At 35.4% G+C, this 14049-nt stretch overlaps 1 protein-coding gene and 1 pseudogene across 2 annotated transcripts; one reads left to right on the forward strand and one right to left on the reverse strand.

Annotated features, from left to right (window-relative positions):
* The first annotated feature begins 1027 nt into the window (after positions 1-1027).
* On the forward strand, positions 1028-7936 carry LOC120079071 (uncharacterized). Of its 2 annotated transcripts, none has more exons than XM_039033267.2 (10): positions 1028-1535; positions 2143-2340; positions 2551-2673; positions 2880-2917; positions 3001-3169; positions 3506-3680; positions 3768-6427; positions 6518-6607; positions 6713-6855; positions 7134-7936. In XM_039033267.2, exons 1-10 carry the CDS (start codon positions 1455-1457, stop codon positions 7369-7371), a joined length of 3915 nt encoding a protein of 1304 aa, XP_038889195.1. In that variant the 5' UTR covers positions 1028-1454; the 3' UTR covers positions 7372-7936. The 2 variants fall into 2 exon arrangements, with proteins under 2 accessions (XP_038889195.1, XP_038889200.1); XM_039033272.2 differs by having other exon boundaries at positions 6722-6855.
* A 3006-nt stretch (positions 7937-10942) lies between these two features.
* LOC150038537 (serine/threonine-protein phosphatase 7 long form homolog) lies at positions 10943-12673 on the reverse strand (annotated as a pseudogene).
* Between the last annotated feature and the right edge of the window lie 1376 nt (positions 12674-14049).

Consider the following 14049-nt stretch of genomic DNA (forward strand, 5'->3'; position numbering starts at 1 on the left):
AGTGGAAATTAGTGGGATCTGAGAAATTTTTGGGTTAAAAATTAGAATTAACGATTGGGTTGAAGGGAAGCCTAGCAAGAAATTAAAAATTTGAAATAGAGTAAAAGGGCTACATAAAATCTCAAAATTATATATATATATATATATGTATGTATGTATAAATTAAGATTAAATTGCAAGTTTATTCTTTAGTTATTTTACTATTATATAAGATAGATCTTTAAACTTTAAGACTAGTTATTAGGTTTCTTAACTTTAATTTTGCATCTAATAGATTCCTAAATTTTTATTTTGCGTATAATATTTTGACCTATTTGATGTTTTTAAAATTCATAAAACTTTGAAAGTTTAATGTCATATTGCACATAAAATTCAATTTTAGGTCTAATATATTCGTAAATTTTTAAAAATAATAATGAATAGGAAAATTTTCACATAAAAAAAGTCAAATTATTAGCAGAAATAACAAAAGAACATTGATAGATACTAATAAACTATACTTCTATCGGTCTCTATCAGATTCTATCAAAGAAGATTAAAAATTTTGCTATTTTGTATAAATAATTTCTTTTATTTTTCTATTTTTGAAAATCCTCCTAATAAATATGAATATGCTTGATACTAGATAACAAATTGAGAGTTTATAGACATTTATGATATTTATAAAGTTTAAAAACGTATTAAACATGTAATCGGAAGTTAAAAGGCATATTAGATGTTTTAAAATTTAATATACTTGACAGAAAAAAAAAACCTATTTAATAAAAAATATCTTTAAATTAAAAAACAAAACAGAATTGTGACCTTTTGTTTTCAATTATATTCAGGTGATTCCAATAAATTAATAAACATTATTATTATTATTATTTAAAAAGAGTCGGTTTCAATTGGGTGCGCCCGAAAAAACGCCAATGGCTTTTCTACCCACTTACGTTCTTTCCGATGCCATCCAGACCAATGAACGATCGACACGTGTTGGAATAAGTTGGGGTTGTATTAGAAGTGCCACGTTTAGAGTGTTATGAGCGAGTAGAGGAGTTAGGTATTCGCAACAGTTTTAGGAGTGGGAAGGGAGAATAGAATAGGCGATTACGGCTGTACATTGGATCGACTCTATATCGTCTTCACCAACCATAAATTCCAAATTTCTCTCTCTTGGTTTCGGAGTTTGGACATGAAAAAGCTTAAAAATGGGGGAAAATAATATAAAACCTTTCGTAACAATGACCACCTAGCCAACGCTCTCTTTGTCTCTCTTTCTCTCTATCAACTCTCTCTTCTTGTTTGTTGTCTTCTTGTCATAGTTTTGATCACACTTCGTTTTCTTTCTCTCTCTCTTCTTGGTAATGACGACGACGATGATGATGAAAATGGGGAAGAAATTCGGCACCTGATTTGATTGAACAATTGTAATTGGGTGTAAGAGACCTACAGAGCTGAGATTGCCAGGAGAAATGTTCAGGTTGCATAGGAATCGGCAAGTGAAATCAGGGGAGAAATTTGATTTCAAGTTTTCCAATTTCAAGGCAACCCAGGTACTTAATTTTAATTTTAGTTATAATTTTAACGTTCGTTCTGGAGTGTGAATCATGAATATACGTTTTCGTTCTTTGTTCTAACTAATAGTATATCTAGTGAAGGGTCTAAATTTATTTGACTTCCCCTAATTTTCTGGGATTACCAAATATGCTTCTCGTGTGATTTCTGGAGACCCCCTCTAGTTTTATGAAGTAAAATGTGATTGAAGAAAGGGGAAAAAGGTTGGAGGAAGAAGGAATGGAATTAAATGAGGATTCAGTGAAATGTTTTCTGGGTTGTGAATTTGGGGGTTGCAATTTTGTTATTAGATTTAGATATTTTGATCGAATCAATGGACTGAGAATTAGCATGAAGAGGAATGGAAGTTACTGATTTAGTCAACACAATTTATTTGTCTTTATTGCTGCCTTGGATTGGAACTTAGCCTTGAAATTGCGTTATTATTTTGGTGATAACTCAAAAGTGGACTCGGTCAAGGAGTTACCAGTTAGTCACTGCTGATTGTTATTTAATGTAATATTCAATCCTGTCCCCTCCGTCCTTTTCTTTATTTTACTTGATATCACCATAGAGATTTTCTTTTTGTTACTTGTACGGAAACAGGTACCTAAAGGTTGGGACAAACTATTTGTATCTGTCATCTCTGAGCAAACTGGGAAAACGATTGTCAGGTCAAGCAAAGCATTAGTTCGTAATGGAAGTTGCCAGTGGACTGAGTCTCTATCAGAATCCATTTGGGTTTCACAAGATGAAGTTTCTAAGGAGTTTGAAGATAGTAATTTCAAGCTTGTTGTGGCCATGGTATTGTTGTTTGTCTTTATTAGAATCCATTTGGGTTTCACAACCACAATTCCTCTTGCCAAAACTATGTTGTTTTCATGACCATCCTTTGTTTAGGAGCTGCTACTCATAATTTGGCTTTTTACATCTCTGACATTGATGTATTCTGAAGATAAGGAATTGAATATGACGGCCGCTGGGCTTAATTTACACTAAAATCTCTAATCACAGGGTTCAGCAAGATCAAATATTCTTGGAGAGGCTATGGTCAACATGACAAATTACACAGATTCTAAATCTTCTTCTGCAGTCTCACTTCCATTGAAAAAGTGCAACCATGGGACTATTTTACAAGTAAGCTCCAATTTTTTAAATGTAGAAGATGGCATTTAAACTTAATTCTTTTTTACTCCTGAAACCAATACTTGGAATCAAATTTCATTCTTTGGTTTAGTTTGCAGTGCAGGTGTACTAGTTTTAGAACTAATATCTGGAGGTATTGATCATGAATTTTATATTTGAGTCTTGCTTTTAAAAAGTTTACTTTGCCATGTTTGCAGGTGAAAATCCAGTGCTTAAATCCAATAACAAAAGTAAGGTCTGTATGATGGGATGATTTTGTTCTTTGTTGTAAATATTTGATTATATGTTTGGCCTTTAAAATTATTGAACACCTTTCAGGAGTGGAGAATTTAAACAGACATATTCTCCAAAAGAAGACTTGAAGAAAGAAGGTCATGACTCAGATAGCTGCTCAGATATAACAGATAGCCAATTGTCGAGAAGTATTGGATCTTCCTCTGGTGCAGATTTATACTCTAGCTTACACTCAGGAGAAGCTAGCAGCAAGGCAAGATCATATTTGCCATCAAAATTTTCTGTCATTGTACTTTCCGAATAGGGTACATGTTTGGTACCCTTCTAATTACTTCTATTAGTTGATCAATCAAGTTTCTGTCAATATATTAGGCTTTAATCATGATTGTAGATTACCAACTTACCATTTGCAGTATTGATATGTAATTAAATGAGGCATGACATTTTCGGTCCTAATAAACAGTATGAGAAACTTTGTTCATGCAGATTCATTAATTGATCCACATATTTTATGAATATCCCACAAAGTACACCTCGCTAATTTTTATTATTTACATAATAACTGAAATATTTTTGTTTCGGTTGGTAGGAAGCAAGTTTTTCTGCTTCCTATTCACAGGTCAGCAATGATTCATCTGAGATTTATGAATCCGTAGAGAATGACGCTGCAAAAAACAATTGTAGTGATATACAAAGACAGGACTCGGTGAGCTCACAGAATAGTCCTCGCTGTTTATCTCCTAATTCTGTAATTATTTGTTCAGGTAATCATTTTTAAATTTTATGTCAAGAGTTTGTTATTGTCATCTTCAAGATTGTCTCACTTTCATGTAAAAACTTTTTGGAAGCAGCTGAAACAACGACTATTGAGGAACTTCGTGCTGAAGCTAGGATGTGGGAGAGAAATTCCCACAAACTGATGGCTGATCTTGATCAGTTGAAGAGAGAGTTATCAGATCAGTCCGACAACCAGGAAAGTTTGCATACTGCACTTTCAGCAGCAACTGCAGAATGTGATGGTTTGAGAAAAGAACTTGAGCAACTAAGACTGATGACTGAGAAGTCAACACAGAGACAAACAGGTATTGAGGATTTATCATATCAAGATGGTGAACCACACATCCTAAATGAATTGAAAGATGAACTGAAGTTCCAAAAAGAAACCAATGCGGATTTAGCTCTGCAACTAAAGAGAAGTCAAGAATCAAATATTGAGCTTGTGTCCGTTCTTCAGGAGCTAGAAGCAACTACCGAAAAGCAGAAACTTGAGATAGAGGAGCTTTTGGCACGACACCAAAAAGATGATGATATTGAAAATATTAATGAAGAAAACAAGAAATTGATGCTTCAGTTGGAACATGTGAAGGAATCAGAGAAGAATCTTCAATTTAAGGTTGAGGTTCTGGAGAAAAACTTGGAGGAAGCAAAACTTGATTTACAAAAGTGCGAGGTCTCAAACCAAAGATTCCCTCAGGATACTATCGGGGAATATGATAGTCAGCTACACGCTGAGGAAAATGTGGGGTCCTTACACATAAATCTAGTGAAAGAAATGGAAATGTTGAAAGAAAAAGTGCAGGAGTTAGAGAAAGATTGTAATGAGTTGACAGATGAAAACATAGATCTCTTGTACAAGCTTAGGCAAGCAAATAACGACTCTAGGGGAGGAAGTTTGGCTTTTAACTCCACAGGTGGTGAGCTTTTATCTAAATCTTTTGTTAATTTTGGATTTGACTCTATGAAACACAGAAATTCTACACAAGTTGTACATGTAAAAATGGAGGAAAGTCTGAATGTGATCGATAATAACGATGGTTCTTTCAATAAAAAACTAGAGAGTATGAAATTTGAGCTGGAACTCAAAGTTGAAGAGCTTAGTAGGGAATTGACTGAGAAAAAGCTGGAGATAGAAAAACTTGAGTCCAACATTTTGTCCAAAGAAGACGAGATCAAGATCCTCGGAGGTCTGCATAACAAATTGCAAGCTAAGTATTCTGATCTTCAGAAAGAAAAAAATCAGATCGAGGAAAAGATGGAAGTCATACTTGGACAAAGTGACAGCGGTTCTAAATGCTTAAATGATTTGCGAAATGAAGTAAAGGTGCTTAGCAACAATGTGGATTTGCATATTTCTGCAAACAAGATTCTTGAAAGTAAATATTCGGAGCTTCAAGGTGAAAAACAAGAACTTGAACTTGAGATTGAACAGGAACGCATGCAGTTGTCAGAAAGCATATCCGTTTTGGAATCTCGACTAAAATATATGACGGACGGGAAGGAGTCAATTCGCCTTGAGTTAGAAAACTCTAAGTCTCATGCTGTGGGTCTCCAAGATGAGGTTGATAGATTGAGACTCGAGATAGAGACGGAAAATGTTGATTTGAAACAAATGTTGAATGACTTGGAAAATCAGTGTGCAAAGGCTCAAGATCAATGTGAGTACCTGCAAAGAGAAAACACGAAGTTGGAAGCTGCAGTTGAACATGTCGTTGAAGAACGAAATTTGCTTAAGAAATCAAATGGAGAGTTGAAGAAAAAGAATTTCGAGTTGCAGGAGGGTTATTTTCGCTTGGAATTGAAAGTGAAGGAATCACTTGAAAGGTCTGCCCATTATTTCAGAAGAATTGATGATTTTGAGGATTATCTCTCTCTTGGGTTGGAGGATTTCGCCTCAAAAGAAAGATGCCTATCTTCGGAATTGGATTCAGTCGTTGAAGAGAACATAAAATACAAAGAGAAATTTGCCATGTTTGAAAGCTTGTATAATGAGACATATTTGGAGAAGGCAACTGAAGCTCAAGAACTTCAAGGAGCTGTTGTGCACCTGACCAAGCAACTTTCAACAGCAAAGAAGGATCTCAACATCATGCAAATGGAATCTAATGAAAGCTTAACGGCCCTGATTAGTGAGCTTTCCGTGTCAAAACAAAACCAAGAGACACTGATAGCTGAAAGTGAAAAGTTACTGAAACAGTTGGAAAATTACAAATCACTTGAAATCGAGCTTAAGAACTCTGTCAATGATCTCGAACTAAAGCTTTCTGTTTCTGAAAAAGAACGAAGGCAGCACGAGGAAGAATTAACTAACTTAAAGATTCAGTTGCAAAAAACAGCCCATTTTCAGAATGAGGTTTTTGCATCGAGCAACAAGCTTGAACAGAAGATTGTTGCTGAATTAGAGGACAGCAAACAAAGCGGAGTTGCCTTGAAAGAAAAGCTTCTGAGAATAGGGAGTGGGTCAGTAGTGGAGGAGGCAACACTAATAGGGATTGATGATTTAAGAAATGAGCTCAGCCAAATTATTATAATAAACAGCAAGTACCAACAGAAACTGAAAATACTTGAGGAGGAGAAAGATGAGTGCCTAAAGAGATCTTTATCCCTTGAAGCAGAACTGAAACATTTAAAGGAAGAAAATCAGATCCAACGGGAGTCTAGCAGTGTAAGGAGTCATGGTTTTGTCAAAACCAACGGCAAAAACATGCCCAGTAAAGACATGAAGCTTCTAAAAGTTAGTCTCTTTTACTATTCATTTAGATGTCGATTTGGACTTCTGAACTGCTTAGAAGAATTCTGAAAGCTAATTGTTTGAATATGACAGAATGATGTGGTCAAGATAGTTGGTCGAAATCATAGTGGCAAGAAGAAGCCGAAGGAACCAAACAACAATGAATCCCAATCTCAAGTTAAGGTAGGGCACTAAAATCCCGCTCTTTATTATTGCTTACAAATGCTGTCTTTTTAATCTGCCCAGGTACAGTTTACAAGGATGACTTTGTAATATCTTATTTTCTAGTCTCGACAGGATGATAGTGGATGTGATATTGATGAAGGGTCTCAAGTTCCTGAAGCTAAATCAGTTTCAAGAATTCAGTTGCTCGAAAAAGAACTTGCCGAGGCTTTGGAAGCAAACAAGAAATATGAGGATCAACTGAGCAGGTGTGTGTAAGAGGAGCTCGGTTTCATATTTGTTTCATTACAAACATATACACTTAAGAGACAGGATCTACCATTGTTCCTCTATAGATTTCCGTGCCATCAAATTCCTAGTTGAATGTTGTGTATGCTTTATTGATTTCTAAAAGAAAAACCTAGAAAGGAAAGTAGAAACTAAGTTGCCTCCGTACACTTTATTCATTGTAGAAAGACCTTAATCTTTATTGCTTTATGGTTTCTCTCAATCTGAATTTCCCTGTATCTCTTCCCATCATATTCAGGCTTGTTTCAGACAATCAAAACAACAAAGAAAATTCTCCCATATCAACAGTTGAAGGTGATGAAATGACAAAGGAAGCATATGAAAGCATTAACTCGGCTCTAGAGGCAGAGTTAAAAGACATTCGTGAGCGGTACTTCCATATCAGCCTCAAGTATGCTGAAGTCGAGCATCAGCGAGAGGAACTTGTTATGAAACTAAAAGCAGCCAAGAACGGTGGAAGGAGATGGTTTTCATGAAAGTCCAAAAAGTGCATGTTTCCTCTTTTCTTTGTTAATAATACACACTAGTCTCAAGGAGGCTTCTCCCTAGTCATATTTCAATACTCAAATCATGATTTCAATCAAGACTCGAGATTGAATCCTGCTGGAACACTAGTTTTAGTCTAACAGCAAGAGATTACTAACATGGAAGAGTACATGGTTGTTTGAGAAGAGAGGAGATGGAGTGTCATGAAGATTAATCTGAAGTTGAAGAAATCAGTTGGCTCTGGAGTTTTCATAGTTTCAAACAAGTTATTTTTGTGTAAAATCAGGCAATAATGTGAAACATGGCAAATAATAATTCTATTTTTCACTAGCAGAATGTTGAAATGATATCTGCCATGCCCCTATCTTTTCCAAAGAGCCGTGTATATGTACAATACTCTCGGAGTTGTTACTCCGTAGATTTTTCCTTCATATTATAGTCTACGTAGTGGTGATGGCGTGATTGATGTTAGAATTTGGAGAGAGAAAATAAATTTGTAAAGCAGATTATTCACTTGTAGTATCAAATAATATTATTTTGTAACTTCCTCAGGTAGCCATTTGTCTTGCTAACGTCAGCACTTGAATGTTTTGCTTCTTATATTCGTTGTAACAACTACCTAATGGTGACCGAAGCCTTCTCCAAGTGCCAGACATTACACCATAGAAACTGAAACTAAACTCTCTAGACAAGCTGATTATGATACAACTATGGGAGTCCCAGCTGTCATTAAACCATGGAAAGAAGAAAGAATTGAGTTGGTTTGGTTCTCTAAACAGAGCACTTCTTGCAGATATGGCTGAAATATTCAGTAGATTCAGGTTCATACTTGCTATATGCACTACGCAAAATATGCAGTATTAACAGTGAAGTTTTGAAGAGACACAAACCACTTACATGATCAGTTGATTTGATATTTTTATCAACTATTCAAATTTCCTATAGTTAAAAAATTAATTACTAGATAGATGGTGATGCTTGATCATTATGCTGAAAAGAATTTGACATTTGGCAGGTCCGTAGGGATACCTCTGTGGAGCAAAAGCCTTAGTTAGGTTGCTGTGACTTGAGAGCCAAATGGAATACATGAAAGAAACAACAGAAGGAGATAGTGTTGTCACACTTGGAACAGAATAAGAAGGTGGTAAGAGTATATCCCCTGGAAGATGCTGAATTTGTTCATATTGCCTCCATCTTTCAATTTTTTTTTTCTTTTTCCATGTCATGCTTTACAAACAAGTTTCCTTTTTAACAAGAAAAGTGGCCGCACACCAATCTTGGGGTCACGTCAGTCTTTTGATTTGCCTTTCTTCTCTGTCCTGAAAATCTCCTATAACAACAAATGCAGCTTCTTTTATCAAACCCTCTTTACAACGGCACTTAAACCCCTCCCCACCCCCCCTCCCCCCCCCCCCCCCCCCCCCCCCCCCCCCCCCCACTTTCTTCCATGCCTCTCTCACCGGCCACCCCAGCAGGGGCCGGCGGTGCTGAGGTTCCACTTTTGGTGGAGATGGTGTGAAGTTTACTCTATAGTGTTTTTGCCCCATGCTCCTAATGGTAGGTGACAATATGGTATGAAGTTTTGTTGAAACTTTTGTGTGTCTTCTTCAGTGGGGGCAGAGGAGATCTTTCTCACTTCCACTGTTAAGGGCAACCCCTATCCTTTGGCAGTTCTCCAAATTCCCAGAAAAAATCTCACGCTGTTCTTCGCTTCCCTTGATGTGGGCATCGAGAAAGTTCAATACTTTTGGACTCGGTAACTCGGATTATATGCAGTATTGTTTTACTATTGGGTTTTTCTTGATTTGCTTTCTAATAATGTAATGCTTGGTTTTTTCTTGATGTAACGCTTGGTAGGTTCTTACTATACATATATATATATATAACCACTTGAATTCACTTGAATTCTATCAATGCTGTATACTCTCTCTCTCTTTGTGTTGTTGGAATTTTGAGATGAATGGCTATGTTAGATTTTGAGAAGTGGTTGACTGACCGTAAACGATTTTTGATTATTCAGAACCCAACGTTTGTTTTGTGGAACAGATCGAATTATTTTTACTTGGAGTAGGGTTTTATTATTATTATTTTCATTATTTTAAAAAAAGAAGATTCAAGTGGTGGATGGCAATAGGCACCTATTTTTTTCTTTTGAGTGAATTTTGGAAAAGAAATTGGTCAATAATAGCCGTTAGTTTGTGGGAAGATTTCTTTTCTATGGTCTAACCTGCGATTTGCTTGCACTCATTTTTGCGGTTCGGTGACATGGTACAATAAGACAGTGTCACGTGACACATTGTTTATTTATTTATTTAGAATTTTTTTTTGAAATAATGTTTTTTTTAATAAATAATAACAAAAATAGGGTTGAAGGTAAACAATTTCTAAGAATAGGTATTTTGGGAAAGTATTGACAAAATTAGTGTAGTGCTATGAAGCACAGACACAGATATGGTTATAGATACGGATACGATCGGATACGATGATTCGTCAATTTCTAAAAAATTAAGATACGGATACGTCTAAGGATACGTCATTTTTTTAATATATTTTTTATTATATATTTCTAAAAAAATGAGGATATTGATACGTTGAAGATATATTTTTTTCTTTAAAAAAATATAGGATATAGATAAATTTAGCATACAAGCTAATAACAATAGCACAAAATAGAATACAAACACTGAAATACAATACAAAAAAAGTAACATCCAAGATGTTGAAGTACAATAGTTAATAAAATGCAATAGAAAAGTGACTTATATTACAAAGAAGAAGAAGAAGAAGATTAGAGGGAAAAGTGTGAAGATAAACGAAGAACTTATTGTTGAAGATATTCAAATGGTTTATATTTTAGTGGACTTTGTGGGGACTCAAATTTAAAGATGAAGATTGGATGATTCTAGTCTAGGGTTTGGTCCGTTATTTATTATTTTCTTCCTTTTAGTTTTGGACTCGAGTAGCGAGCTTTTCAAATAGGTTGCCTAATTTTAGATTAGGAAAGATTAGATGAGTTACTTGTCTTTTTTCTTAAAAAAAAGTATGCATAGAAATAGATACATCAAATCGCATGTCAGATACGTATATGGGAAGTATCTGAAAATATAAATATGTTAAATCGCGTGTCATATCTGGGAAGTATCTAGAAGTATCGGTATCTGATACGTGTCTGATACTGATTCTTTGCCTCACATGAAGTATCTGTGCTTCATAGGTGTAGTGAAATTGTGTACCGGGTACACGATTTCCATGTGGCATACTCGTGTACCCGGTACACGAGTACGATTTAATCTAGTTAGCTGACCACGTCGGCTGACTGGTTGACCGGTCAAGCAAACTCGTGTGCCCGGTACACGATTTGCTTATAATTTTTTTTTTTAAAGTTTGTTGACTATTTTTTTTTTAATTATTAAACTTAATTATATATTTAATCTACAATGAAAACATCTTGCACTCATATTAACAAAAAAATACCATGATATTAAAGAATATTTACAATTAGTTCTTTAATTTACAATTTGAAAATGATACGATGTGAGATTTAAAAACGACCCTTAGCCCTTACCCCTCATGTGGGTTGTCTTCATGTCCCTCTAAATTAGGTTCACCCCATTGTTGTTGTCGTCTACGACGAATATGTCTTCGATCGGTATTAGCAACATTGAGTCGTTTTGTTTGTTGAATAATACCTTCTACGTTGACCAATGTTTGCTGACATATTGAACCCAATTTTGGTAAGTTGTTCTGCACTGAATATTGTTGAACATCGCCGATAAAATTATTCTATACAATAAAAAAATAAATATTAGACAATATTCATATCATACATATGGAATATGTTTGATTTTAAATCTCTTACCATGTAGTAATAGTAAGCGCCGTCAGGTGAGATAAATCGCCTCGTGATCGAATTGTACCAGGGAAAGTAGTCATCTGATACAGCTGACCCTTTTGTTAATTCTCCCTGTGCACAATGATCATGTCGTCCATGCCAGTAGGATAAATATTCTGCATGGATTTGACGTCAGTCTTGGTCGTGCTTACCTCTTAAATCAATTTGATGTAGTGCTGGGAGTGTATAGGACAACAAAGGTATCGTTTGTCGCAGACCGAACTGTCTCAACACATGATCTGGATGATGCTACTCTACTATATGGAAGCATATAAGAGGGCTAACAGTCAACCAGATGTCTTCACCATCACAACAATAATTAGGTAAGGATGACTAAATCTGTGTGTATGGCGTCCAAATAACCTGACAAAAAAATAATAATAATAAGTAATACATATAAAATGTTTTAAATATTCAAATTTATATACATATTTACTACCTGATTGTGCATCAGCATGTCGAATATTTTTCTGTACACGAGCAACATATTTGCTGACTGTTTGGGCAACTAATACACCACTCCATCTAAAATTATAAAAAATACAATTAATTTATATTCTTACATAAAATGGTAACGAAATAAATATATAAATGAAATAATACCTGACACTAAATGGACGATGATTTGGAGCCTGTAGTTGGACTTGTGGTGCTATAATTGGAAATCGATCATAAGCTCATACTTGTAATAGTATCAGTGGGCCTTGCTATTTCCAACACTTGTGTATTGGAAGCCCGGCAAAGTTCTCTGTACAATTATGCAAGACATGCACCACCCCACGAGTACATACCAGCGTGCTTGAAATCAGACAATAATGGGAGGAACATGAGATGCACCAGAGTATTTGACTTGTCAACAAATAAAAATCCTCCAATAAGCTGCAGGATGTATGCTCGTGTGTACCTACGTATGCTGATGGCATCGGATGGTAATTCTGAAAACTGGGATGCCAACCAAGGGATACTCAATCTTAATCCCTCCAGATCCTCTGGTAGAACTCCTAAGAGCTCTTCACAAACGTTCTTCCAGTCATACTGTAGTGAACCTGTCAATGGTTGCCCGTCCACTCGTAACCCAAATTGTATGGCAACATCCTACAGCGTAATCGTACATTCCCCACAAGGCAGGTTAAATGTGTGGGTCTCTGGTCTCCAGCGCTGAACTAGAGCAGTAATAAGGTGCCAATCAAGCTGGGTGAAACCAATTTGTGCAACCCCAAGAAAACCTGCCTCCTAAACATATAGAATAATGCAGTGATCAAATAAGATAGTATGTTGTGCAGTTGCCTCCCTTCTCCGACAACTCAACACTATAGTGGAAGAACTATCCCATACTGTCTCTGTGAATGATGCGTATTTTGTTGGTACAATTGTACAGGATTAGAAGGACCCGACTCCATTACCTAAAAAGTTCAAATTACATTACATAATAAAATCCATGACATAAAAGATACATAAAAAGTACATAAAAAAAATACAATTACATAATATAAATTTATTACATAAATTCATTATAAATACATAAAGAAGACAAGTACATAAAATATATTACATGAAAAATAAAAATACATAAAGAATACAAATATATGAAATATACAATTACATGAAAAACATAAATACATAAAGAATACAAATACATGAAATATACCATTACATGAAAAATATATATACATAAAGAATACAAATACATGAAATATACAAGTAAAAAAATACACCTAATGACCCAAAGACGATGAAGCACCCAGTGTATGGTATCGCATTTTTGGCTTGCTTCTCTCCAATCCATTTCATTATGAATGTGCATACTTTTTGGCTGACCTTGTTCTCTTAGTAAGTCCGCATTTGGACGAATTTCTGTAAATGATAATTCTGGCCAATAATCTGGGTATTGAATTGGATAGAAGCGGCTTGCATAACAACGCTTGAAATTAGACAATTTGTAGCATTCATCAATAAGTGGTAGGTATGTCATATGCATGTAATTACAAACTGCAATTACATGAGGGCATGGAATCTTGAATGATTTCCACTTATTGCAAGAACATGTCCCTTCTTTCAAGCTTAAAACTTGGGTATGCTGTCCTTTGTAGGGAGAAATCATACTTATGCTAGTTTATACTTTGAAAGTTTAACTTTATCTGTCAATGGATGTTACCGTATGTGCCGATGCTCGTTTTTCCCACCAATTCAGTTTTTTAGGGCATATTCTGTATATATGTCCCACGATCGAGTGCTTCACTGATTTCTTGTCTCTGGCATTCAAAATACAGTATTGTGCGATAGAATGTTAGCCTAACCAAAGAATTAATTGGTAACATTTTAGCACCTTTGAAAACACTGTTCATGCATTCAGCTGCATTGCTTGTCATCCACCCATAACAGTATCCACCATCATGTGACTGTGTCCATTTTTCCAAGTCAATGTCTGAAAAAAATTCAAGACATTTAGGGTGCAATTGTTTCAATTCTTTCATGCACTGAATGAACTTATGCCTTTGGTGTTGATTTCCGGCCTTAAATACCAAATTTTTTAGTTGCTTCGATTTGTATTTTGTATTGAAATTACTGGCAACATGTCGAAGACAATATCGGTGGTATGCTCTGGGTTCACTCCAACCAATTTCTTCATTATTAATTGCAACAAGAATGCCCTTATGTTTGTCATAAATCAAGCAAATACCCTCTCTTTGGGTAACATATTCACGCAATGCCCACAAAAACTATGACCAACTGGACGAATTCTCACCTTCTACGATAGCAAAACCAAGGGGAAATA

This window comes from Benincasa hispida, chromosome 1 (genome assembly GCF_027475165.1).
Source record: "Benincasa hispida cultivar pf3 chromosome 1, pf3_genome.v1.1, whole genome shotgun sequence".
Classification (NCBI taxonomy): Eukaryota; Viridiplantae; Streptophyta; class Magnoliopsida; order Cucurbitales; family Cucurbitaceae; genus Benincasa; species Benincasa hispida.